Raw genomic sequence first — 21,923 nt, forward strand, 5'->3', positions numbered from 1 at the left:
ACATGAGCTCGCCGCTCGCGATCCCGGCGGCGCGCCGCTGGCAGGGCGAAGAGGCGCCACTCGGCAAGCGAGCGCCGATGTTGGGCGCACAGCAGGTGCTGTGCGAACGCTGCGCATCGCAGGCGTGCCTGGTACGCTCTCGCCGCCAAGGCGATGGGTGTGACGTGCAGCGCTGGGACAGCACTGCCGGCCGCGCGCAGGCGCCACGGAGCGGGTGCTGCGCGCCCTGCAGCAGGACGGTACAGGTAGTGCTGCCAGAGACTGCGTCCTCGGGCTGTACTGAAAGACGACGATGTGGGTGCCGCCGCTGTAGAGGCAGCCTCTGTAGCGGCGGCACCCGCATCGTCGTCGTGCAGTACAGCCTGGAGACGCGAATTGGAGCGCGCGCCTGTCCAAGTCATGGCTGTGCGCACGGGCACTGACACGACTGGGCACGCAGGTGAGGGAACGTATGCGACGGTCTTCAAGGTGAGTCTGCCGCCGCGGCGCGCCGCGCTCAGCACTGACACGCGGGGACAGGGGCGCTCGCGCACGACAAACGAGGTCGTGGCGCTAAAGGAGATCCACCTCGATGCCGAGGAGGGCACGCCGTCGACGGCGATCCGCGAGATCTCGCTGATGAAGGAGCTGCGGCACGTCAACATCGTGCGGCTGCACGACGTCATCCACACGGAGAGCAAGCTCATGCTCGTGTTCGAGTTCATGGAGCAGGACCTCAAGAAGTACATGGACATCCACGGCGAGCGCGGCGCCCTCGACCCGACGACGGTGCGCAGCTTCATGTTCCAGCTGCTCAAGGGCACGGCCTTCTGCCACGAGAATCGCGTGCTGCACCGCGACCTGAAGCCGCAGAACCTGCTGATCAACAAGCGCGTGAGTGCTGTGCGTTGCGCTACAGCTCACACGCGCTGACCCGTTTCCCAGGGCGAGCTGAAGCTGGCCGACTTTGGTCTGGCGCGTGCGTTCGGCATTCCCGTCAACACCTTCTCCAACGAAGTCGTGACGCTGTGGTACCGCGCGCCCGACGTGCTGCTCGGCTCGCGCACGTACAGCACGAGCATCGACGTGTGGAGCGCCGGCTGCATCATGGCCGAGATGATCAGCGGCGTGCCGCTCTTCCGCGGCCGCGACAACAACGACCAGCTCAACCAGATCCTGCGCATCCTCGGCACGCCCGACGAGAACACGATCAAGCGCCTCGTGAACGACTCGGTGAGTGGAGCAGACGGGGGTTGCGGCATGCCCATGCTGATCGCGCCACCGCAGCCCGAGATCCAGATCCGGCCCTTCCCGCGCATGCCCAAGGTGCCCTTCCAACAACTCTACCCCAAGGCACACCCGCTGGCGATCGATCTGCTCGAGAAGCTGCTCAAGTTTGACCCGACGCAGCGCATCTCGGCCGACGAGGCGCTGCGCCACCCCTACTTCACCACGAGCCACGCCATCAGTGGACAGCAGGGTCAGGGCCAGCAGCAACAACAGGCGCAGCAGCAGCAGCAGCCCCAGGGGCAGGCGCAGAATGGAGGGTGGGCACAGGTGCGTGTCGCTCGTGGCTGAGCTGCTGAGCAGCATGCTGACGGCTCGCGATGCCACAGGGCGGCCAGCAGCGGGCAGCGCAGCCGCAACAGCAGCAGCAGCAGGTCTACATGCAATAGACGGGCTGCGCACAGGATCGCGTGGCGCGCGTCGAGGCGCTCGCCAGCGCTCTCACTCGGCTCGCCTGGAGCTGCTCTCTAGCAGCTTCATCACGCCTCTGCCTTGCCCGACCTCCATCATCTGTATGCTCCTCATGTCCACGTCTCCATCGTTTCGCCTCGCTTCACGGTCCCAACTTCTACTCTCTTACGCCGCGTAATGATAGGCACACTTTGCAACTCACGCGCAGTCATGCTCTATATTGGCGTCGAACTGAGCGCCGCATCGCTCCAGCCGAGCAGCACGACGATGCATGAGCGGCTCTGTTCCTCCTGCGTCGCAGGCAGCGAGTCGACATCGCCGTGCCAGGGGCGCCAGGCGTCTGCAGAGTCCGCACGCAGCACATCCATGCTCCAGCGCTCCTCGTCATGCGCCACGAGATGCAGCTCGGCGGCGCGCTGCAGGAAGCGCACGAGCGCCCAGGCGCCCGTGTGGAAGCCTGCTACGACGGCGATGCGCGCCTCGGACGAGCGACGAAGCAGCACGCTCATCGTGTGCAGCAGCGCGGTCTGCGCGGCCGTCTGCCACAGACAGTCGGCGACGAGGACGAGCGAGAAGCCGCGAGCGTCAGGCGACAAGCTGCGAGAGGTGGCATCAGTGCTGTACGACAGTCGAGCATCCCTGCCATGCAGCCGAATGCCTCAATGCTACGCTGGCTGCTCACCTGTACACTATCCGCTCCTGCTCCTCCACACCCCACTCGAGGCCCCGCACATGTGTGTCGAGCGCTTGACCGCCTGCATCTCCACCCGATCCCTTCCTTGCCCCATCTTTTGGCAGCGGCATGTTTGCGACCGGCGCTTCCCGCTCCCTCTGCATATTCTCCTCAAGCGCCCGCAGCAGATGCGGCGACGGGTAGTCCGTCACCACCACGGCTCTGCGGGTCTTTGAGCGGCTCTCGGCGAGGAGGCCATCGCGAATGATGCGTGCGGACACCAGGCTGGGCAGGCCAGTGCCAGCGCCGAGCTCAACGACGGCGTCATGATGCTCTAGCGAGAGACGTGCGAGGAGCGATGAGGGCGCTGCCGCAGAAGAGGACGCCTCGCCGCCCTCATTCGCTCCGGTCGCGTCGAGTAGCAGTGCGGCGAGCACGCGTCCAGCATCCCACTGGTAGTGCGCATAGAGGCCCGTGTCGCCGGCAGCATGCTCGGGCACGCGGAAGCGCAGCGGCGTCGCCAGGCGAGCGTGCTCGAAGCTCGTCAGCGCGCCGGCGGCGCCTGACGAGGCCGAGTGGTGCGCGAAGAGCAGCGAGAGGGCGCCGGAGAAGTGCTCCAGGCCGCCGTCGGAGTCGCTGTCGGCGTTCGCAGCCTCGGCGCTGGCGCTGCGGCGGCGCGAGGTGCCCATGCGAGCGCCTTGCCTGCTGCAGAGACGAGAGGTGGGGGATGATGGTGGGTGAGGATGAAGCGGCAGACGCAGGAAGCTCGGTGCCTCCACGTGCGGCTCGAGGCACGGCGGCCCGATTTCCGAAATACACGCGCCTGAGCCGGGCGCCCGCACAGCCTGCTTCCGCACCACTACTCCAGACCACGCAGCAACGCAGGCACATCGATTCGTCGTCCAGCTCGCTACATCCTTAAATCTGACCAGTCGCCGTGCTCATGCACGGCGCCGCTGCAGCGACACCTGCAGCGCCCCGGCAGCAATGACGAATTGATCGCGCACCGAGGCACGGAACGCCTGTGCCGCCGCCGGCGCCACGGCGATGTCGAAGCGCAGCACAAAGAGCGCCAGTACGAGGCGCATCTCCATGTATGCCAGCTGCTTGCCGATGCAGCTCGTGGCACCGAAGCCAAAAGGCGACCACGCCTTAGCATTGTGCGCGCCGGTCGGGCTCAGCCAGCGCTCGGGCGCAAAGCGCTCCGGCTGGTAGAAGTTGCGTGCGTCGCGGTGCATCGTCCATGTATGCGTGCTCACCACCTGGAGCAAGCGTGTCAGATGCGAGTCGGTGTGCTTCGCCGACTGTCGCTCTCACCGTGCCATGCGGGACCACCATGCCACCCGGCAGGACCATGCCGTCCGTCGTCGTCGTGCGCTGCAGGCCCGACGGCACCGGAGGCCAGAGGCGCAGCGCCTCGAAGATGCATGCGTTGAGCAGCGGCGCCTCGTCGCGCAGCGCCTCGAAGCTGCTCTCGGACAGCTCAGCGCCGCCGTCGGGCAGCAGTGCCTCCACCTCGCGCCGAACACGCTCCAGCAGTGCCGGCTGGTGCGCCATCTCGAACAGACAGAATGTCATGGCGTTGGACGTCGTGTCCGACCCAGCTACGACCATCTACGAGAATGCATCAGCGCCGCCCGCTACGCTTCGGCGCGTCTACTACGTGCGCGCCTGCTACGCACCAGCATGCAGTCCTGCTGCAGCTCCTTACGATTGAGCTTGCGCCGCTGCTTTCCCTCTTCGCCGAGGAGATACGCAAACACATCCGTCGGCACGAGGCCGTCGTCCTTCTTGCGGTCCTTGTGTAGGCGCCAGTCAAGCGCTGTCGTGAGCCAGGCCTCGAAAGCCGCAATGGGCGACGGCAGGAAGCGGAGAATGTGCGCCACGTACGGCACGTTGCCAATCGTGTTGATGGCCCGCACGCCGCGCTCGACGAGATGCACCACGTGCGAGGTGCGTGCCTCCTGGAGCGTGCCAAACGAGCGGCCGAAGCCAAGCTCGCCCATGGCTGCGCAGTGTCAGCGAACGACAGCAACAAACGCTGCGCTACGACGCACTGTCAAATCCAAACCATAGGAGGCACTCGCGTAGATCGACGGTGGAGCCGCCCGCCGAGAGGCGCTCGAGCTGCTCGAGCAGCAGCTCCGCGTTGCGCTGGATGTTGCTCTTGTAGCTGCCGAGCGCCTTGACGGAGAAAGCCGGGTCCCAGTCGCGGCGCCGGCGCGTGTGCTCCGGCATCGTCGGCTCGTTCTGCAGGCTGTGCACGTGCGGCTCCATGCTCTGTGCGCCGTACCAGGGCCCGCGGCGTGCCTTGGCTGCCGCACCTGTGGGTCCGTAGATGGCCATGACGGCGTCTGGGTTGACACAGGAGAGCTCGCGAGGCCCGATGCGCACCACGTCGCCGTGTCGAGCATGCATGTTCTGCACAATGTCCGCGCGCCGACCTTGGTAGTCGGCGAAAACCCAGCTCCACATCGAGAGCTTGCACGACAGATCGCCGGGAATGCGCCGCAGCGGATGACCGAGCACGCGGTAGAGGCCGATGGAGACGCAGCTCGTCGCTGCGAAGACGGCGAGCATCCGCAAGGTCGCAGCCACAGCCTCGACATGCGCGAGCTGCCAGTACTTGGCAAGCAGCAGCTCGGTGCCGACGCATGATGCGGCAAAGCCAGCGACGAAGAGGTGGCCGTGCGGCTCCCGCACCTGCGAAGCGAGGTGCAGCGCCAGAGCGGCGAGCGCCGGAAGTGCAACGGACACAACAGCGTTGTGCGGCACCTGCAAGTCTGCAGTAGAGAGGGAGATGGGCGCCATCGTGGGCGTCTGAGGTCGAGGATGATGCGAGCGGTGCAGCGCTGCAGCGAGCAGCTCTTGGCGTTGCTTTTTGAAGCCTCCTGCAGACTCCTCGGACCGGTCGTCGCATAGGCAGGTCCGACCCAAGTCAGTGTCTACGGAGTGTTGCGCTGAGCGACGGCTTCTGCTCCATCCGGCCGCTCGGCAGGCGGTCGCTGGCTCCACGCCGGCGGCGCCGACAGCAGCCAACCCCCACGCGAAGGTGGTACGGCGACAGCAAGCCATGCCGGCAGCGCAAGCCTGGCCGGGTGGTTGAGAGCCGGCTCCTGACGCTTTTGGCAGCAAAGAAGAGCAAGACGCTCGCCGCAGCATTGACGAGGTCGCGACCCGCACCTCCCGCGGCGCCGCTGGCTTGTTCCCCGCAGGCAACGGCACGGCGGTGGCTTGCCGCAACAGAGAAGCGCTCGGGCCCAGGCAGAGCGCTGTGCCTGGACACACATGACAGCAGCCACACGCCACGGACCTCTCTCTCCGCCTGCGCCAGACGCAGGGGCGCAGCACTCGCGCCAAGGGCCTCGCTCCTTGAGCCAGTGCGGGGAAGCGGAGCAAGCAAAGGCTCCGCAGCCGGCGCAGCGCCAGCCGGACGCCTCGACGCGCGCCGGCGTGCGCTTTGCCGGCGCACGATGCGTGCCAATTTAGCCGTGCCTCGTCCGACTCCCACGTCCTGACGTGTGGCACGCACCAAAAGGATTAGGTCTCCCTCGTGCCTGCCCGCTCGGGACCGCTCCATCGACAGAGCACCTCATCTGACGCTTCGGCGTTGCGTGCGACGGCTGTTCTTGTTGCAGAAGACCGCTGGCCTGACCCTAGCCACAGCCGCTGCGCCTGGCGAAGTGACCTTCGCAGTGCGTCTTTGACAGGCCTCTTGGCTTCTTCCTGGCGCCTTCATCGCTGCGTCACTTCAGCTATCGGGATACTGCCTGCGGCTTAGATGTGACCCAATATGCTCTCTCACCTCTGACTGCCGATTGTATCTCGATGCTGGGCACCCAGCTGCCCGATAGATGAAGAACGCCCTCATGCCTCTTCCTTTTCCTCGCCTTGTCCGTGGGAAAGTCGAGGAGCGCAGCCCACACGCCGAGCGGTCGGGCGCAAGGGCACCGGGCCGAGCCTCGGCACAGACCGACATAAAGTGGCCGGTGTCTGTGCGGCCAGAGAGGGGCAGTGCCGCCAATCGAGTGCGGGGCCCCGCGCGTTCGTACGGCCTCTGCGCGAGAGACAACCCCACGCGGCGGAGGCATCGGGCCCCGCCGCGCTGCAGCCGCTCAGAACGCACAGCGTCAGAGCGAGGACTTTGATGAGGCGCTGTCTGATGTCGACTAGCAGCATGTGGCTTCTCATCGCGAGCAGCGCAAAGCTGGCTTGGGCAGGTTGGGCGTCGACGTGCCTGACGAGCATAAGCGTCTTGCCTTTGCAGAGCGGCGAGCTGTCACCCTCTTTGCGAAGGCGGCGCTGCTGCTGCCTGTCTGCTGTCTCTGATGACAAGCGCGCGGTGAGGTGAAGTGCGGACCAGGCGGGCCGGCGCTGCCTGATCCACAGCTCGTCGTTCCGTCGGGCCGCGGAAAGCGATGCCGCGCCGGCTAAGCGCGCCAGCGTCAGGCACGGCGCGCGGCTGCGCTCTCGCATGGCGCATGCATGGAGGCCGCTCTGCAACGGCAGCATCAGGCCATCGCACCTTCTCTCCCACCACCACATCCAACGCATCCACCGCACCGCCGAGCTGTGAGCTCCTCGCACCTCAAGCGCATCGCATCCAGCGAACGAGTGCAGCGCCGGCCTGGCCTCCTGCGCCGCGCATGGCGGGTCCCTCGCGCGCCTGGCTCGCCGACGCCCCGCCACGCTCGCCGCACCCCTACAGCGCCGACTCGCCGCGCGCTCAGCTCCTCTCCTCGTCCCGCCGGCCGAGCCTCGCAGCGCTGCCCACGCTGCCGTCCTCGCACCCGGCGGCGCTCGGGCCCATGCAGCTGCAGCCGCCGCCGCCGCACATGTACCCTCAGCACATGGCGGGCCCGCCGGGCGGACCCATGAAGCACCCGTCGCCGAGCCACTCGTCGCCGTACCACATGGGCTCGCCGCACGCGTTCGGCATGAACGCGCCCTATCCGGGCAGCGCGTACCCTGGAAGCAGCTATGATGCGCCTGGCAGCGTCATGGCGGGTCCCAGCTTCCAGCCAGACGAGCCGCACCCGGCAGCCGCCTGCCGCAAGGCGCCCGGCAAGCGTGCGCGGTCAGACGAGAGAGCCGACACGTCGAATGGCTCGAGAGCGCGGGCTGACAGCTCATCAAAGGGAAAGGCTGCGAATGGAGGCGGCGCATCCCAACCGAACGGCAAGCGCCGCAAGCAGGAGGCGCCAGAGCCGGCGCCCGAGTCTGACTCGGAGTCCGAGTCAGACGACGGCGAAGACGAAGAGCAGAGCGACGTGGAGGTCAAGAGCAAGGGCAAGAAGAAGGGCAAGGCGAAGCGGAATCGCCAGGCCTGCACGCACTGCCAGAAGCTCAAGATGAAGTGCTCCGGCAGCCTGGGCGAGGACCAGCCGTGCGAGCGCTGTGCGCGCACGGGACACCAGTGCATCGTGCACGAGCGCACGTACCGCCGGCCATGGACGCGCCGCATGGACGGGCAGCTGCAGGAGCTGACGCAGAAGGTGGCCGTCATGCAGGCGCAGATCGCAGAGCTGCAGCAGCGCGGTCCGACGCTGGCCGCGCCGTTGCCAGCCATCGTAGCGCCGCCTGCGCCTGTGCTGAACGGCCACGCGAACGGCGTGGGCCCAGCAATCTCGCCTCATGGCAGCGGGAGCGAACCGCTCATCTTTGAGCCAGACGAGGACGTGGAGCTTGTCACGCGGCGCCAGCTCGAGCTGCCCTTCCTCAAGACCGGCCTCATCACGCCTGCCGAGGCCGTGCAGCACTTCCGGCGCTTCATGGACAAGTGCATGCTCCACGTCGTGCTCATCGATCCCGAGTGGCTCACGCTGCGCCGCGCGCTCGAGTCGTCCGTCTTCCTCTTCACGACCATTGTCTGGCTGTCTTCTGCATACGACGAGCAGCGGCGCGACCTCGTGGACCAGCTGCAGCCCGAGATGGACTTGCTCATCGGGCAGGTCATCACGCGCGGCTGCAAGTCAGTCGAGGTAGTGCAGGGCTTCTTGCTGCTTTACTTCTGGAATCGCCCATCGGCCGACCCGGAAAAGGACAAGGCATGGCTCTACGCCGGAATTGCCATTCGGCTGGCCGTGGAGAAGAGTCTGCACCTGGCAAAGCCCGGCGAAGACGCGGGCGAGCAGCGCAACCGCGAGCGCACGATGATCATGACTTTCGTCGTCGACCGCAGCCTCAGCCTTGCCGTGGGCAAGCCGTGGACGATTCAAGCCGACTCGTCGCAGCTCGTCATGGACTGCAACGCATGGTGCGAGCATCCCATGGCCCGCTCGTGGGACATGGGCATCTCAGCGCTGGCTGATCTGCTAAAGGTGACGAGCAAGCAGACGGACGCGCTGCGCAGCGCCGTGCGCGACTGGACCGAGGACAACGATGACGGCTTCGACTGCTCTTCCGTGATGCTCATGATGAACGAGGAGCTGGAGCAATGGCGGCGGCGCTGGGACAAGAGCGGCTTCTTCACCTCGCCCGTCAACACGGAGCTGCCCTCGGCCTCGCCGGCGCCGACAAACGCCACGGACACGACGCGCGCCGGGAGTGCGGGCATTGGCGGCACGCCTTCATCGGCATCGAGTCCGCGCCCAGACATCCACGTGCGCACGCTGCACTACATCACGAAGCAGGCCAGTATGCGCTACAACTTCGCTGTACTTGTCCTCAACTCGTTCGGGCTGCAGTACTGCGCCACGCGCCCACGCAAGGCGGCCGCCCGCACGCTGTGCGTGCCGCGTGCCATCTCGGCCGCACAGAATGTGCTCGCTGCCGCGCGCGATGGCCTGAGGGGCACGATGGCGCTCTCGCCGCACACGCAGTTCGTCATTCTCTCCTTCGCCCTCGTCTCGCTGATCAAGTTGTCCAAGGCGCCGCCGATCGGCGACTTTGCGTCGGAGCGCCTCGTCACCGACGTGCAGTCCGGCATCGACTTTCTCGACTCCATCTCGATGAGCCCCACGCACACGCCTGCGCGTCTCGCCTCGCTGCTGCGCCTGTTGCTGCGGAACAGCCGCTCTGGCGGTGCAGGCGGGGCCGACGACGCAGGTGGCCAGCGCACTGGCTCGCGCGACGGCGAGGGCAGCTCGCGCACCGAGCGGCGCAGCAACCTCAAGAAGCCGGCGTACGCACCTGGCATGGAAGTGCATCGCCTACCTCCGCGCTCGTCACGCGCGGTCACGCCGCACGCCGAGCCAGACGGCGACAGCACGCCGTCCAAGTCGCCGGCCTCGCTCATGGCGCCGACGCTCTCGTTCAGCACGCCGCGGCAGACGGCTGCCTCTGCAACGCAGCAGCGCGTGCAGGGGCAGCACGTCTCCTTCTCCGAGCCGCCGTCGGACCCGGCGCAGCTGCTGCTGCACTTTGCCGAGCCGGGCGTCGACGGCGCGCGGCGCCCCTTTGCGTCTGACACGCCGAGCAACGGCGTCGCACTGACGCCCTTCGGCGACGGCACGTACGCCGGGCACGGCGGAGGCCCGCTTTCGCCGCTGCCGCTCGACTTCAGCCTGCTCGGCGCCAACGGCTCGACGGCGCTGGGCCAGATGACGGCCGAGGAGATCCTCGACGACTCGTTCTGGCTCCGACTTGGCTGAGCATTTCCCGTCCGCTGCGCTTTCCCGTCTCTGTTTCCGCACTGTATACCAATGCAAGCTCTGCGTCCCACTCGCTTGTGACTCTGACTGTGTGCACTTGTCGTGCCTTTCTGCCTACGGCGAAGCTCGAGGCGCACAGAGGGTGGGACAAGGAGCGCGGCGCGGGTCGCGTCACGTGATCGCGCGACGCGACGTCGGCCTCGGTCTCCGCACACATTGGCCCCGACCGTGCATGCTTCTGACCCGCTTCCTCCACCCCTCCCGTCTGCGCCGCCTGTCTGTTTCTCTCCTCCTTTCCCGGCTTCCTTGACGACCCCCGCTTCTTTCTTCCCGCGCGCACTCGCGTCAGCAGTACGCGCATACGCGACTGCGGCCGCTGCGTGCGCTTCTTCTCGCCGCTCGCTGGGTCGTGCGGGCCGCTCTTCTGGCGGAGCTGCTGGAAGTGCTCTGTCACTAAGAGCTGCGCTGCTGCCACCCATCGGCCTAGACTTGCGTCTACAACGCGCGAGAGCACGTACTCTCTGCTGCACGCTCCTGCCGGCCGAGCCTTTCGCTGCTGGTGCTGCGACAAGGGAACGATGGACCCGATGGCACGAGACTCGTACGAGCCTCGCGCGCCGCTGCCTGACATCTACGATGAGGGTGAGTGCCAGTCGAATCCGCTTCATAGGTAGCAGTAGGGCGCCTCGGCGTCTGTGCTCGCCGTTCTCGCAGCTGCTGACCTGCATGCGCAGAGCCTCGCATGCTGAAGCGGCGGCGCTCCATCTCGCCGCGCCGCGGGCCGGACCACTACGAGCCGGCACGGCAGCGCTCGCCGCGCATGGGTGCAGGCACCGTGAACGGCTACACGATCGACCCCACGCGCACAGACCCGGACTATCTGGCCTGGATCGCGCGGCAGCGCGCCCGCGAGGAGGAGCGTCGCGGCGGGCCGCAGGGCTGGGCTGGCGGCGACGACGACTGGGAGCGCAATCGCTGGCGCGACGAGCGCGGCTTTGATGAGCCGCCGCACATGCGCGGAGGGTTCGACGACGACCGCTATGCGCCGCGCATGCGGCCCGAGGATGACTGGGACCGGGCTCGTGAGTGTGCTCCTGTCGAGCGCAGCTGAAGCTGAGGCTAATGCGGATGTATGCTGCCCAGCGTCTCGCGGACGCTCATACCGCGATGATGACCCATACGGGCCAGGCGGACCGGACAGGCGTGGCGCATACCCTGGCTCGGGGTACCCGGGAGGCCGCGACGCGCGGTCAGTGGAGCTGGCGCAGACAATGTCTCTGCCGCGCTCATCCTCTTGCTTGCAGGCCTCTTGACCCGCTCGACCACGACGGCCTGCTGCCGTTCAAGCGCTACGCGCAGCTCCTGCGCGAGAGCGGCCACGAGCCTGCCGCGCTCTCCTCGTCGCCGGCTGCCTCTGCGGAGCTGTACGAGAAGTACACGGCGTACCGCTCCACCTACCAGAGCCGCGCCATGCGCCGCTTCTTCGATGAGCACCGCGAGCAGCCCTGGTTCGTGGAGAAGTACGGCATTGGCGAGTCGGATGTCGCTGCGCGCACTGCGCGCCGGAAGCGCGGCCGTGTGGGCACAAAGGCCCGCTGGCTGGAGGAGCTGCGCAGTGGGAAGCTGGATCAGGTCTGCCTCGACGTGAAGCGTGAGTTTGCGCTTCATATGCCATTGACTGCCAGCGCTTACGCGTCTTGCCCAGTGGCATCACCTGAGCTGCTCGCGACGCTCGAGGGCGGCCTTGCTGCGCACGAGGGCAAAGGCCTGCTGGCGACAACCACGCGTGACGGCGAGGCGGAGGTGCTGCACGACCCCGACACGGCCGTGACGCCCGCAAACCCGCACGAGGTGATGATCCGCTCAGTGCCCGTGGAGCTGCCGCGCGCAGACCTCGAGGCCGCGCTCGCCAAGCTGCCGGGCTTTCAGTACCTCGCCATGGGCGAGCCGCATCAGAGCAAGCGCTACGGGCGCATGGGCTGGGTCGTGTTCGATGCCGACACGAACATGTCGGACGCCATCTCATCTCTGAACAGCCTGCCAGTGAGTGGCTGCGACCTCGCGTCGCGTGCAGAACTGGGGCTGACTGGAGCGACACAGATCGGCGACGGCAAGCTCACGTACGAGACGACTGATCGCGCTGCACATGCGCGCATGCGCATCGCGCCGCCGCAGGCATCCGCGCTGCCTCGGCTCGCGCACGACCTGCGTCAGGCGCGGGATCTCGTGGCCACGCTCGAGCGCGAGGACCGCAAGCTCTGGCACGAGGAGCTCGACGCCATGCCCGTCGACGGTGCGGCTCCGGAGGAGCTGGCGTGGCTCGACGTGGATGCCTCTGCTGAGATTGAGCAGCGATGCGCGCACCTCGATGTCGGCCGCGGCGAGCTCGGCTGGGAGGAGATCGAGCGGCAGGCTGCTGGCGGCCAGCCGGCGCCTCGCGCAGAAGGCGAGGAGGAGCCGGCAGACAAGCCAGAGGACCTGCCGCCTGCGCGTCTGCGCGAGATCGTGAGTGAACTTGCGGCACCGCCCGCGCATCTCGCTTAGCATCGCTTGGCTGATCCCTCGCACAGCTCACGAAGCACCTCGACCTGCATCTCGACCTGCTGCGCTACGTCTGGCACTGCGACTACTACGCCACGATCATGTGCGACTTTGCCGAGGAGCTCGTGCGCCGGGCTCCGCGGCATCTTCGCCGTGTCGAGTCGAGCCTGCAGATGGAGAAGGGCTGGGCAAACAGTCTCGATGAGAAGCACCAGCTTTGGGTGTCCCCTCAGACGGTCGACGTGGAGTTCTACGGCGGCCGCAACCTCGAAAAGTGAGTGCACCCGCTCCTCGCGCCGCACGGCATCGCTGATGGGCGGTGGGCAACCCAGGGAGCTGCAGGACCTTGCAGCACCATACTCGCAACTCGACGAAGCCGAGAAGCACCGCTGCATCGTGCCAGTGACGCCCGCCGAGGGCGACACGGCCGAGGTGCTCTGCAACAAGCCCTTCAGGGCAGCCATCTTCGTGCGCAAGCACGTCGTCAACAAGCACCGCGCGTTCCTCGACCAGATCGCTGGCAACAAGATCAGAGACGTGAGTCTGGCCTACGCGGCGCTACTCCGACCTTTGCTGAGCCTGCGAGCAGATCGAGGCCTACAACGCCTACATTCTCGATCCAGCGCGCACGATGCCAACGCTGCAGGCTCCCGGCACGCGCGACGGCAGCCGGCAGTCCGGCGCCGGCCAGCCGCGTGGCACGCCGCAGCTTGCGTCGCGCATTGGCATGCCGCGCAACCAGAGCTTCGACTCGCCGGGCATGCTGGGCAACCTGCCGATGCACGCGCCGCCACTGAGCCTCATGAACGTCGGCAGCGGGGGCATGGGCATGCCGATGGGCATGGGCGTGCCCGTGCCCTTCGCGGCTGCCGGCGCGCAGTTCGGCCCGCTCATCCGCATGGGCGGCAGCGTGCCCGTGCAGGACTCGCCCGTCGCCGCACGGCGCGGTGCACGCGCGTCTGAGCGCAGCGAAGCTCCTCTGGGCTCGCGTCTGGGCCCGGCGCCGCCGGCCAACGACCTCGTGATGTCCGAGCCACTACCCGAGCCGCCGCGGCCACTGGACCCGGTGAGTCGTTCTGGTGCGGCTTTGCGTGCTCGTGAGCTCACTGTGTCTTTCTCAGCGAGCACGAGGCGCGCCGAAGCGGTACGAGGACCTGGACAGCGCCGGCGATGGCGAGGCTGGCGAGCTTGCGCTCGAGTACTAGCTGCCCACGCAAAAGCTGCGGCACAGCGTATGGCACGCAATGATATATTGCCTAGCGCAGGGTATCGTGTGTCTACGTCAGGATCGCAGAGCGGCGCTCGCGGCCGAAGGGCAGCGAGGGCACAGGAAGCTGGCGGCTGAAGCGGCTGTGGTCTTCCGGCGGCGGCGCCGCCTCGGCCGGCTCGAAGCCGCCCTTGAGGACTGTGCAGGGGCGTCAGTGATGCCCAAGCAGGTAGCGGCGGAGCGATACTGACTGTGTCGTGGAGTGAGGACGGTGCGAGCGAGCATCTCCGCTTTGGGCGCTCCGGGCCCAAGCTGAGGTGCGGGCTGTGTGAGTATGAGCAGCTCAGAGCCGCCGTCCCTCTTGCTCACCTCGAGGCCGTAGTCGTCGATGCGGTCTGCGCCGAGAGCCCGGTCGCCCGCGTCCTCGTCGTCAGACATGCTGACCTGCGACACGAGATCGTCGAGGCCGTCGTCAGGCTCGGCAGCCTGCTCGTCGTGCATGTGCAGCGGCGCGAAGCTCGACGCAGCTTCCGGCTCGAAGGGCGTCGACGTGAGCGCGTCGCGACGGCGTGCTAGGAGTCGCGAGCGTGCAGCCGCCAGGCGCTCGACGAAGTCCTCGTCGACGCGCACATCGAAGAGCTCCCAGACGTATCGCCGCACAGGCTGGCGGTAGTGATGGCTCTCCAGCACCTCGATGGTCCGGCAGATGAGGGCCGGGTTCTCGAACGCGGCGGGGTACCGCGTCTTGAGCTTGCCGAGCGCGCGCGATGCCTTGTTCGCCTGGATCGAGTTGCCCAGATTGGCGACGCACAGCATGATCGAGCGGTCGATGCGCGACTCTGGCTCGGCAAAGTCGAGGTAGCGGAGGTGCGTGTCGCGCCGCACAGTCCAGGGCGGAATGGAGACGAACGATGCGAGATCCGAAGGCAGGCAGATGCCGAGAGAGATGCCGAGCGGACTGGATGCGGCCTCCCAGCCGTAGTCGTGCAGCGACTCGGCGCCTTTCTCCGTCGAGGAGAGCAGTCCGATGACGAAGAAACACGTGCCTTTGAGGCTCAGGACGGGCGACTGCTCGGCCGTCTCCACGATGACCGGGAGAAGGCCCTCTTCCTCGAGGAACGCGAAGCCGTCAGACGTTGAGCCCACATTGCCCGCCGCCCAGAGGACGCTCTTGAGCTTTGCCAAGATCTCGACGTCCGCACTCTCGCGGCAGTGCTGGCGGATGAAGCGCGCAAACTCGGCAAAGTGGCCCTTGCGCCTCAGCACCTCGCAGCCTTCGCGCGTCTTTGCCAGCTCGCCGTAGAAGTGGCTCGGCACTACGCCGTCGAACTCTTGCGCCAGGTGTGCGTCGTCTGTCGCTCGTCGCGGGTTCAACGCACGCGCGAGCAGCACCTCGAGCTGGATCGTGTAGCGCAGGTTGCGGTAGTGGAACCAGGAGTCCATCTCGCGCTCGATGTAGCCTGCGTCGAGCAGATAGCGCAGGCCGATGCGAGTCGAGAGGAACATGAGCAGCAGCGGATGGCCCGACTCGCCGAGGTGCTCGAGCACTGGGCGCATCGCCACGACAGCCTCGAGCACGCCGCTGGAGCTGCATGCCTCCTTGACGATGCTGGCGGCCAGCTCGCGCACTTCGGCCGACGGATCGTACAGCTGCGTCAAGAGCAAGCGCACGACCCACGAGTTGGCGTCTGGGTACCGCTGCAGCAGTTTGGCGAGGTGGCCGGTGGCGAAGAGGCGCATGGGCTCGTACGTCGACGTGAGGACCTTGGAGAGCAGAATGCGGCAGTGGCCGTCGAAGCTGTAGTCGAAGGTCTCCACGAGCAGACGCATGAGATCGTCGCGGCTGCGCAGCTCGCTGACCGAGTAGAGCGCGGTCGGTAGCTGCGCTCGCTCAAGGAGCGCCATGCCGTCCGGCGAGCGTGTCAGGACGCCCAGCATCTCGAAATAGCCATTCGACAGCGTCTCGGCGACGCGGTTCCTCGACAGGATCAGCTCGCTACTGTTGGTCGCCGCGCCCGACGCGTATGGCAGAAGCTGCTCAAGGCAGTCTCGCAGCTCGCGCAGCAGCTTGTTCTCGCCGAGGAACTTCACGCCGTCGGGGCTCGAGAGCAGCGTCGTGAACGTCACGCAGCCCAAACGCACGTACTTCCAATTCGCAGCGGTTCGCGGGATTGCCGAGAAGCGCATGGAAAAGGGCTGGAAGAAGGCGAGCAGACGGCGCATGAACTTGGAGCCGCGCGAGGCCTCCTCGAGGCGGCGCGGGTTCATCAGTGGACCCTCGAGCAGCTCGATGAGCCGGTCGAAGTTCCAGCGCGTGTGGTCGCGCGTGTTGAGCACCTGCGTCTCGACCAGGCTGTTGCGGAATACCGTGTCGTCGATCTGCATGTTCACCTTGAGCTTCGCCTTCTCCGTCGGGCGGTCGAGTGCGGCACCAGTCGCTCCCGGCAAGGCGTCACGGGCGAGCATCGTGCGTCCATCGCGGGCCGCTGCACGATCACGGACACGCTGCCGAGCTTGCAGATCGATGGCCGCCAGAGCACCAGTGGCCCGCTGCCGCTCGTCGCCGGTGCCGAAGCGCGACGCCATCGCGAAGAGGTGCGGCATGGCGTGGATGCGCGCGCTGTGGAAGAATGTGCGTGGCAGCAGGCGATTGGCGAGGTGCAAGATCTCGCCCATGAGTAGCGCTGCAGGCCGTGCGAGCTCGGGCGCAGACTCTAGCACGTGCACAATGGCTTCGACAAGGCCGGCATCGACGAAGACCACCAGCAGCAGCGCAAGATAGTCGTGGAGCAGGTTCAAGCGCGGCGTTGAGCCGCTGGACTGGTCGCGTTGTGCGCCTGTCGGCGGGAACCGCTGGTGTGTGCTGCCGGTGACCGTGTCGCCCGAGCCCTTGGCTGGCAGACCGGCCTGACTGGCGACGCTGAATGCCTCGTAGAGCACGTCGAGGATGGCGGTCCGGACTTCGTTGCTGTTGACGCGCAGCGCCAGCACCAGCGAGCGGATTGCATGTCGGTCGTTGATGCAGAGATAGAGGAGACCAGTCCAGGATCGCAGCATCACGAGAATGACGCTCGACGTAGTCCGCAGGAGGTCGGCGTACGCTAGACCAGTCACTGCAGGCGCGTCAGTGAAGCCGGACAGAGCGGCCTGTTCGATCGAGATAGTCAGCGTTGCAGCATCGTGTGATTGAGCGACACGACGCACCTCAATGTCGTTTCCTGCCTTGAAGAAGCAGCGCGTGGCCGGCAGGTCGGCCAGCAGCAGGACACACTGCGCAATCGCCGGGGCCAGCTCGGGCGGCCCATCGGTGACGGCGTGCAGCACCAGACCAAAGCCGCCGCCACGGACCAAGAGCGCTGTGTCCAGCACAGCTGCAAGTGCAGGTCAGCAGACGGTCTCGTGCGGCACACCTCGGGTCCACTCACCCAGCTCAGTCAGTGTCTGCAGAGCCAAGTGCCGAAGCTTGTCGTTGGTGTGCTCTGCACAGCTGACAAGTGCACGCACGGTGCCCGGGCTGATCAGATCAGGATATGCTGGCGCCGAGCCGCTGCCGTTTGCACTGGGCTCAGCGCCTGCGACCATGATTGCACGAATGAGCTTGAGGGCTTGCTCGCGCTCCGCCTCGAAGCGATTGTCGCGCAGCAGCGTCGACATGAGGTAGAGGTCGAGACCTCGGTCTCGCGCATGCTGCACGAGCGCCCACGGCGGCCGCACGAGGGCATGCCTGAGCGTCCGATACGCGGCTGCGCGCACTTCTTTGCCGGCACTGTCGGCGAGACAGGGCACGAGGCTGTGCGGGAGTCAGCAGGCTGCAGTCGAGCACGCTAAGACAGCCACTCACGCGCTAACGATCTCCTCCGGAGCCAGCTCATAGCGCACGCGAGGGTTGCGCTGCAAAACGTCTGCCAGCTGCAGCAGCGTCTCGACTCTGCGGCGCGGCAGGTCGCCGAGGCCGGCCACATGGCTGGGCGTGCGGACATGCGCGCTCTCGCCTTTGGCCTGAGCGGCCGCACGGGCCCGTTGTGCACTGCGCGTCGTGCTCGGAGTGGCAGGTGGACCCATGTGCCTCGTAGGCGGAGAGATTGGCGCGAACTCTGGCGGCGATTGTGCCATCTCTGAAGCATCGGACAGAATGCGCTTTTGCGTCTCTCGTCCCAAAGATCGCAGTGTGTCAACCAGCGCGGCAGCACGCGATCGTGCCAGGAAGGCCTCATCCGCTGAGGGCACGGGGTCAGCATTGGCCGCCGAAGCTCATCGAGGTACCCACATGGGCCATCTGCTGGTTGTCTGTCCTCAAGCGCCACCTCGTACGCATCGAGGATGCCCAGCCCGCCAGTCGCCGGCGTGAAGGGCGTGTCGGGCGCAGAGTGGAGCGGAAAGGCGGAGCCGCGAGGTGAGCGCAGGCCAAGGCCGCCGCTCGAGTCGTCCATCAGCGGCGAGGAGATGGGCAGCGGCGTCGGAAAGCCGTACGATGCATCTGACCCGGACGGGCCAGTGCTGAATGTCGGCGAGTCTGGCGAGCAGGGTCTCAGCAATGCCGCAGCCAGCAGCTGGACGGCGCACTCACAGCGCATCTTCAGCTCGTCGATCTGCCGCACCAGGCTCACGATGCGTGCGTTCGCATTGTCGAGCTCCTTCTGCACCTGCCGTCGCAGCGCCTCCTTGCCCGCCTGCGCCTCGCCGTTCTGCGCCTCGGCGCGGCCGCCGTCGGCGTCGCTGTCCTGCATGCTGCCGCTGCTGCCCGGCGGGCTGCCGCGCCCGCTGCTCGCCGCACTGCCGCTGCTGCTCGGGCGAGCACTGCGCGGCATGCGGCGGCGCGGCCGCTCGGGGCGTGTGAGAGGCGCAGGCGAGGAGGACGACGGCCCCGCAGCCGCAGCACCCGGCGCCACGGCATCGAAGACGCGCAGCAGATTGGCGGCGCCGTCTGCGATCTTGACCTCGGTGTCGAGGCGCGCCTCAAGCGCGGCGAGCAGATGGGCCATCTTGAGCGCTACGGGAGGGCAGGGCGGAGAGGCAGGTCGTCACCGCAGCGCCGGCGCCGTCCGAGCGTGGGCCCCGTCACACGACCCAGTGGAGGCAGCGCTTGCTTGTTCCCAGCGACGGCCTGCTCGCGCGGCGGACTGGTGGGCAGGCTGCGAGCCGTGGGCGAGGCTGCCGAAGGTGACGGTCGAGTGCAGAGGATGCGTGTGGGGCCTGAGCGCCGCCAGCAGCGGTGAATGTGGGGGAGAGCCACAAGCATCTGAGCTCGCCGCGCACGGCTGTCTTAGCGCTTGTGGCTTGAGCTTGCGGCACCACGGCAGCCGGCGCTGCTCCCACGATGCCTTGTGGCACGCCGACAGCGAGCGCGATCGATCAGCGATGCGCGCCCATTCGGTGTCCGCATCGGCCATCTCTCTTTCTTTCCTACCTCATCCTCCTCGCCGCGCCCTCCATCCGCCACCACGGGCGTCCGCTCGCACTTGCAGAGCCACGTCCCGCACAGCTTCACTGCCTGCTGCGGGCCTCTCGTCGCCGCCAGCGCTGCATCGTGCTGCTGGGCGCCTGCCTCCACACGCCGCCGGGCGCGCAAGACGGCCCCGCGCGCTCTAGCCGTCCTCCTCCTTCGCATTCGTGGCGCCGGCCAGCACGCAGCACGCCGGCACACACAGTATCGCCCTTGTGCTGTGGTCTGCGCTAAGTCTCCCCACATAGCCATACGGCGCGCCGAGCCGCAATATCTGGCGGCGCCGCGTCTGCGCTGCACGGCTGCGCCTCTGAGCACCTTTGGCTCGCCTGAAGCATGCACGGCGGCGTGCACGGCGGCCCGCTGGCGCCGCTCCCGTCGCCCGCCGGCGGGCCGCAGGGCATGCATGTCGGGCCCTCGTATCGCGCCGCCAATGGCGTCTCGTCGCCGGCGTTCGGCGCCGCAGGCCTGCCCCACGGCCACGTGCAGCAGCAGCAGCACCACGCTGGCGGGCCAGGCATGCACCCGGCAATGAACCCGGCCATGTCGCCGCAGCAGGCTGCCATGCACATGGCGCAGCAGCAGCAGCAACAGCATCACCAGCAGCAGCAGATGCAGATGCACGCCTACCAGCAGCAACAGCAACAGCAGCAGCAGCGCGCCTCGCCGTACATGGCCGCCTCGTCGCCGCAGCAGTCCTTCGGTCCGCCGCAGTTCCGGCAGCCATTCGGCTCGCCGGACATGCAGCGCGCGCCCGCCGGTGCTGCGCCGAAGGAGCTGCACCATCCGCAGCCGCGCGTGCCTGTCGGCCTGGGCATGAGCCATGACGCAGCGCACGGGCTGCAGCCGCCCGGTGTGCTGGGCCCATCGCCGGTGGCTGGTGGCTCGATGGGCGCCCTAGGCCCTAGCTACACTGTCTCGGGCCCAAGTAGCGAGGCGGGCGCAAGCACCAGCGGCATGCCTCTCGGCCCGCCGCCTGGCAGTCTGAGAGCGCTCTCGGGCGCAGCCAACTCGCTCTCCTCGGGCGCCTACCCGCCGGGCGCTGCCATGATGCGCCTGCTGCACTACTCCGAGGGCTTTGGCGTGGCTGGAGATGTAAGTGCGCGCAAGGCGTGCGTCGGAATCTCTGCTGACCCCCGATGCTCAGGTGAGCGAGATGGACTACTGGCGCAACTTCTGCAGCGAGTTCTTCACGCCCGACGGCATGATGCGCTACACGCTCTGGAACCCGACGAGTGCGGAGCACAAGACATTTGGTGAGCAGAGCGTCAGCGACAGCGCTCGGACGCACGCTCACGTCCGCCATCCAGACATTCCTGCATCCGTGCTGCCGCGCTTCATGCACACCAACTACCAGTCGGGCCTCGTCTCTGCCTTCTTCCACCTCGACGACCCGCGCGAGTACGTCGCCGGCGTCGATCCGTTCCCAACCGACCGCGTCGAGTCGCCCAACGAGGAGCGGGCCGGCGCAGAGCAGCCGCTGCTGCATCCTCAGCCCTCGGCGGCCGTGTCGCACATGGTGCAGGCAGACCGCACCACGATGGTGCACGAGTTCCGCGACGGCTGGCAGGTGCACCACATGGGCGCCGCACGCGCCTGCTTCGTCTCGCACACGCGGCTCGTCTATCCTGAGCCGGGCAACACGGGAGCGCCACGCCTCGACACGGCATTGCGGCTCGAGTCGATGAGTCTGGTGCACCACAGCCACGCCACATTCATGCCCACGAGCCTGCTGCGCAAGACACGTGTGCAGGAGAAAGTGCCCGCCGATGTTGTCGCTGCCATCCTGGCCGCACATGGCGTCACAGACCCGGCTGCGGCGCAGAAGAAGGTGTTGGAGAAGAAGAAGCGCAGCGAGAAGGAAAAGAACGGCGAGGCGGAGGGCGAGAAGGAAGAGGAGGGCTTCTCGTTTGCCATCGAGCGCCCAGAGGTGCCGGAGCTGCCCGTCGAGGACAACGAGTACGGCATCACGCTGCGAACGATGCGGTGTCTCGAGGTGCGTGGCGGCCTACCATGTGCAGGTGCAATGCTGACGCCTGCCTGTGCAGATCACCGAGAGCATCTGCCATTTGCGCGACCTCATGGACTTTTCCTCGCGCGAAGGGCTGGGCCCGATCGGTGAGCTTGCCGCGCGTCCACGAGCATGTTTCGTCTCTGCTGACGCTGCATCGCCCTCGACAGACGCTCTTCGACGCCTCGCCGCGCAGTTCCGCGAGTCGCAGGGCCTCAGCACCGCTCCGAGCCAGGACTCGCTGACCGCTGCTGCTGCAAGTCGCAATCCGACACAAAACGGCGGCTCCACCGTCAGCTCGCCGAACAGCACGCGCAACCCGCCCACGGCGGCGTCGCCCTCGGGCAGCGGCGGCAGCGGGGGCGCTGGCACTGGAGGTGCTGCTAGCACCATTAGCGCCTCGCACTCGCAGCGCGTCGGCGAGGATGGCGATGCCGACACCGACGTCAAGGAGGCTCGCGCCGCGCCTGCTGCCCCGGCCGCTGCCACGGGCAAGCGCAAGCTCACCATCGCTCGCGCCGGCAGTGCGCAGAGCCCCAAAACGCCGGCTGCCAAGCGGCAGCGGTAGCGCACGCCACGCTGCAGCGCTCGCCTCTCTTCTCTCCCACTGCCTGCCCATACCCGTCTGCGCCCAGCGCACAGACACTCAATTCACTATTCGCACCTCCGTGCCGGTCTGTGATGAGAGGTGATGTGTATTACTGCGGGTCCCGCTCTAGTCGGAGCTCTGCCGCCGGCCGGTGCGCACGACAAACTGGTCGCGCTCGACGCGCTTGGCG

The 21,923-nt window shown here is 67.2% G+C and overlaps 8 protein-coding genes across 8 annotated transcripts; 4 read left to right on the forward strand and 4 right to left on the reverse strand.

Moving 5' to 3' along the window:
* Positions 1–399: 399 nt before the first annotated feature.
* Positions 400–1,557, forward strand: FA09DRAFT_325342 (putative PHO85-cyclin-dependent protein kinase; the record flags this gene model as incomplete). The annotated part of the gene is made up of 4 exons (XM_025741164.1): positions 400–468; positions 520–873; positions 925–1,212; positions 1,267–1,557. The coding sequence occupies 4 exons, from the start codon at positions 400–402 to the stop codon at positions 1,555–1,557; spliced, it is 1,002 nt and encodes a 333-aa protein (XP_025598859.1).
* A 319-nt stretch (positions 1,558–1,876) lies between these two features.
* Positions 1,877–3,081, reverse strand: FA09DRAFT_360296 (hypothetical protein). The gene is made up of 2 exons (XM_025745210.1): positions 2,360–3,081; positions 1,877–2,274 (listed from the first exon to the last, which is right to left on the reverse strand). Exons 1-2 carry the CDS (start codon positions 3,037–3,039, stop codon positions 1,893–1,895), a joined length of 1,062 nt encoding a protein of 353 aa, XP_025598860.1. The 5' UTR covers positions 3,040–3,081; the 3' UTR covers positions 1,877–1,892.
* Positions 3,082–3,226: 145 nt separating this feature from the next.
* Positions 3,227–4,469, reverse strand: FA09DRAFT_329636 (cytochrome P450). The gene is made up of 4 exons (XM_025742262.1): positions 4,408–4,469; positions 4,033–4,358; positions 3,668–3,964; positions 3,227–3,612 (listed from the first exon to the last, which is right to left on the reverse strand). The coding sequence occupies exons 2-4, from the start codon at positions 4,354–4,356 to the stop codon at positions 3,292–3,294; spliced, it is 942 nt and encodes a 313-aa protein (XP_025598861.1). The 5' UTR covers positions 4,357–4,358; positions 4,408–4,469; the 3' UTR covers positions 3,227–3,291.
* On the reverse strand, positions 4,202–5,759 carry FA09DRAFT_270019 (hypothetical protein). The gene has a single exon (XM_025739784.1). The coding sequence runs from the start codon at positions 5,510–5,512 to the stop codon at positions 4,397–4,399; it is 1,116 nt and encodes a 371-aa protein (XP_025598862.1). The 5' UTR covers positions 5,513–5,759; the 3' UTR covers positions 4,202–4,396.
* Positions 5,760–6,677: 918 nt separating this feature from the next.
* On the forward strand, positions 6,678–10,013 carry FA09DRAFT_329641 (hypothetical protein). Its single transcript, XM_025742263.1, has one exon. It carries the CDS (start codon positions 6,769–6,771, stop codon positions 9,940–9,942), a length of 3,174 nt encoding a protein of 1,057 aa, XP_025598863.1. The 5' UTR covers positions 6,678–6,768; the 3' UTR covers positions 9,943–10,013.
* A 176-nt stretch (positions 10,014–10,189) lies between these two features.
* On the forward strand, positions 10,190–13,849 carry FA09DRAFT_360299 (hypothetical protein). The gene is made up of 10 exons (XM_025745211.1): positions 10,190–10,584; positions 10,677–11,024; positions 11,086–11,191; positions 11,247–11,593; positions 11,648–11,985; positions 12,043–12,447; positions 12,513–12,757; positions 12,816–13,020; positions 13,073–13,549; positions 13,605–13,849. Exons 1-10 carry the CDS (start codon positions 10,521–10,523, stop codon positions 13,686–13,688), a joined length of 2,619 nt encoding a protein of 872 aa, XP_025598864.1. The 5' UTR covers positions 10,190–10,520; the 3' UTR covers positions 13,689–13,849.
* FA09DRAFT_270101 (hypothetical protein) lies at positions 13,574–18,915 on the reverse strand. The gene is made up of 7 exons (XM_025739785.1): positions 18,258–18,915; positions 17,958–18,203; positions 17,532–17,907; positions 17,116–17,480; positions 16,895–17,061; positions 13,942–16,837; positions 13,574–13,888 (listed from the first exon to the last, which is right to left on the reverse strand). The coding sequence occupies exons 1-7, from the start codon at positions 18,670–18,672 to the stop codon at positions 13,761–13,763; spliced, it is 4,593 nt and encodes a 1,530-aa protein (XP_025598865.1). The 5' UTR covers positions 18,673–18,915; the 3' UTR covers positions 13,574–13,760.
* Positions 18,916–19,103: 188 nt separating this feature from the next.
* FA09DRAFT_360301 (hypothetical protein) lies at positions 19,104–21,816 on the forward strand. The gene is made up of 5 exons (XM_025745212.1): positions 19,104–20,228; positions 20,281–20,389; positions 20,444–21,129; positions 21,182–21,251; positions 21,315–21,816. The coding sequence occupies exons 1-5, from the start codon at positions 19,470–19,472 to the stop codon at positions 21,710–21,712; spliced, it is 2,022 nt and encodes a 673-aa protein (XP_025598866.1). The 5' UTR covers positions 19,104–19,469; the 3' UTR covers positions 21,713–21,816.
* The last annotated feature ends 107 nt before the right edge of the window (positions 21,817–21,923 follow it).

Source organism: Tilletiopsis washingtonensis, assembly GCF_003144115.1.
Source record: "Tilletiopsis washingtonensis strain MCA 4186 unplaced genomic scaffold FA09scaffold_9, whole genome shotgun sequence".
Lineage (NCBI taxonomy): Eukaryota > Fungi > Basidiomycota > Exobasidiomycetes > Entylomatales > Tilletiopsis > Tilletiopsis washingtonensis.

Coding starts and splice junctions, on each gene's coding strand:
- FA09DRAFT_360296 (XM_025745210.1), bottom strand. CDS start 3,039: ATGGGCACCTCGCGCCGCCGCAGCGCCAGCGCCGAGGCTGCGAACGCC. Junction 2,275..2,359: donor CAGGAGCGGATAGTGTACAG/GTGAGCAGCCAG, acceptor CACCTCTCGCAG/CTTGTCGCCTGACGCTCGCG.
- FA09DRAFT_329636 (XM_025742262.1), bottom strand. CDS start 4,356: ATGGGCGAGCTTGGCTTCGGCCGCTCGTTTGGCACGCTCCAGGAGGCA. Junction 3,965..4,032: donor TGCAGCAGGACTGCATGCTG/GTGCGTAGCAGG, acceptor GCATTCTCGTAG/ATGGTCGTAGCTGGGTCGGA. Junction 3,613..3,667: donor TGGTGGTCCCGCATGGCACG/GTGAGAGCGACA, acceptor CGCTTGCTCCAG/GTGGTGAGCACGCATACATG.
- FA09DRAFT_270019 (XM_025739784.1), bottom strand. CDS start 5,512: ATGCTGCGGCGAGCGTCTTGCTCTTCTTTGCTGCCAAAAGCGTCAGGA.
- FA09DRAFT_329641 (XM_025742263.1), top strand. CDS start 6,769: ATGCCGCGCCGGCTAAGCGCGCCAGCGTCAGGCACGGCGCGCGGCTGC.
- FA09DRAFT_360299 (XM_025745211.1), top strand. CDS start 10,521: ATGGACCCGATGGCACGAGACTCGTACGAGCCTCGCGCGCCGCTGCCT. Junction 11,594..11,647: donor GGTCTGCCTCGACGTGAAGC/GTGAGTTTGCGC, acceptor CGTCTTGCCCAG/TGGCATCACCTGAGCTGCTC. Junction 13,021..13,072: donor CTGGCAACAAGATCAGAGAC/GTGAGTCTGGCC, acceptor GCCTGCGAGCAG/ATCGAGGCCTACAACGCCTA.
- FA09DRAFT_270101 (XM_025739785.1), bottom strand. CDS start 18,672: ATGGCCCATCTGCTCGCCGCGCTTGAGGCGCGCCTCGACACCGAGGTC. Junction 17,481..17,531: donor CCGGAGGAGATCGTTAGCGC/GTGAGTGGCTGT, acceptor ACTCCCGCACAG/CCTCGTGCCCTGTCTCGCCG. Junction 16,838..16,894: donor AGGCAGGAAACGACATTGAG/GTGCGTCGTGTC, acceptor TCGATCGAACAG/GCCGCTCTGTCCGGCTTCAC.
- FA09DRAFT_360301 (XM_025745212.1), top strand. CDS start 19,470: ATGCACGGCGGCGTGCACGGCGGCCCGCTGGCGCCGCTCCCGTCGCCC. Junction 21,130..21,181: donor GAACGATGCGGTGTCTCGAG/GTGCGTGGCGGC, acceptor CTGCCTGTGCAG/ATCACCGAGAGCATCTGCCA. Junction 21,252..21,314: donor CGAAGGGCTGGGCCCGATCG/GTGAGCTTGCCG, acceptor CGCCCTCGACAG/ACGCTCTTCGACGCCTCGCC.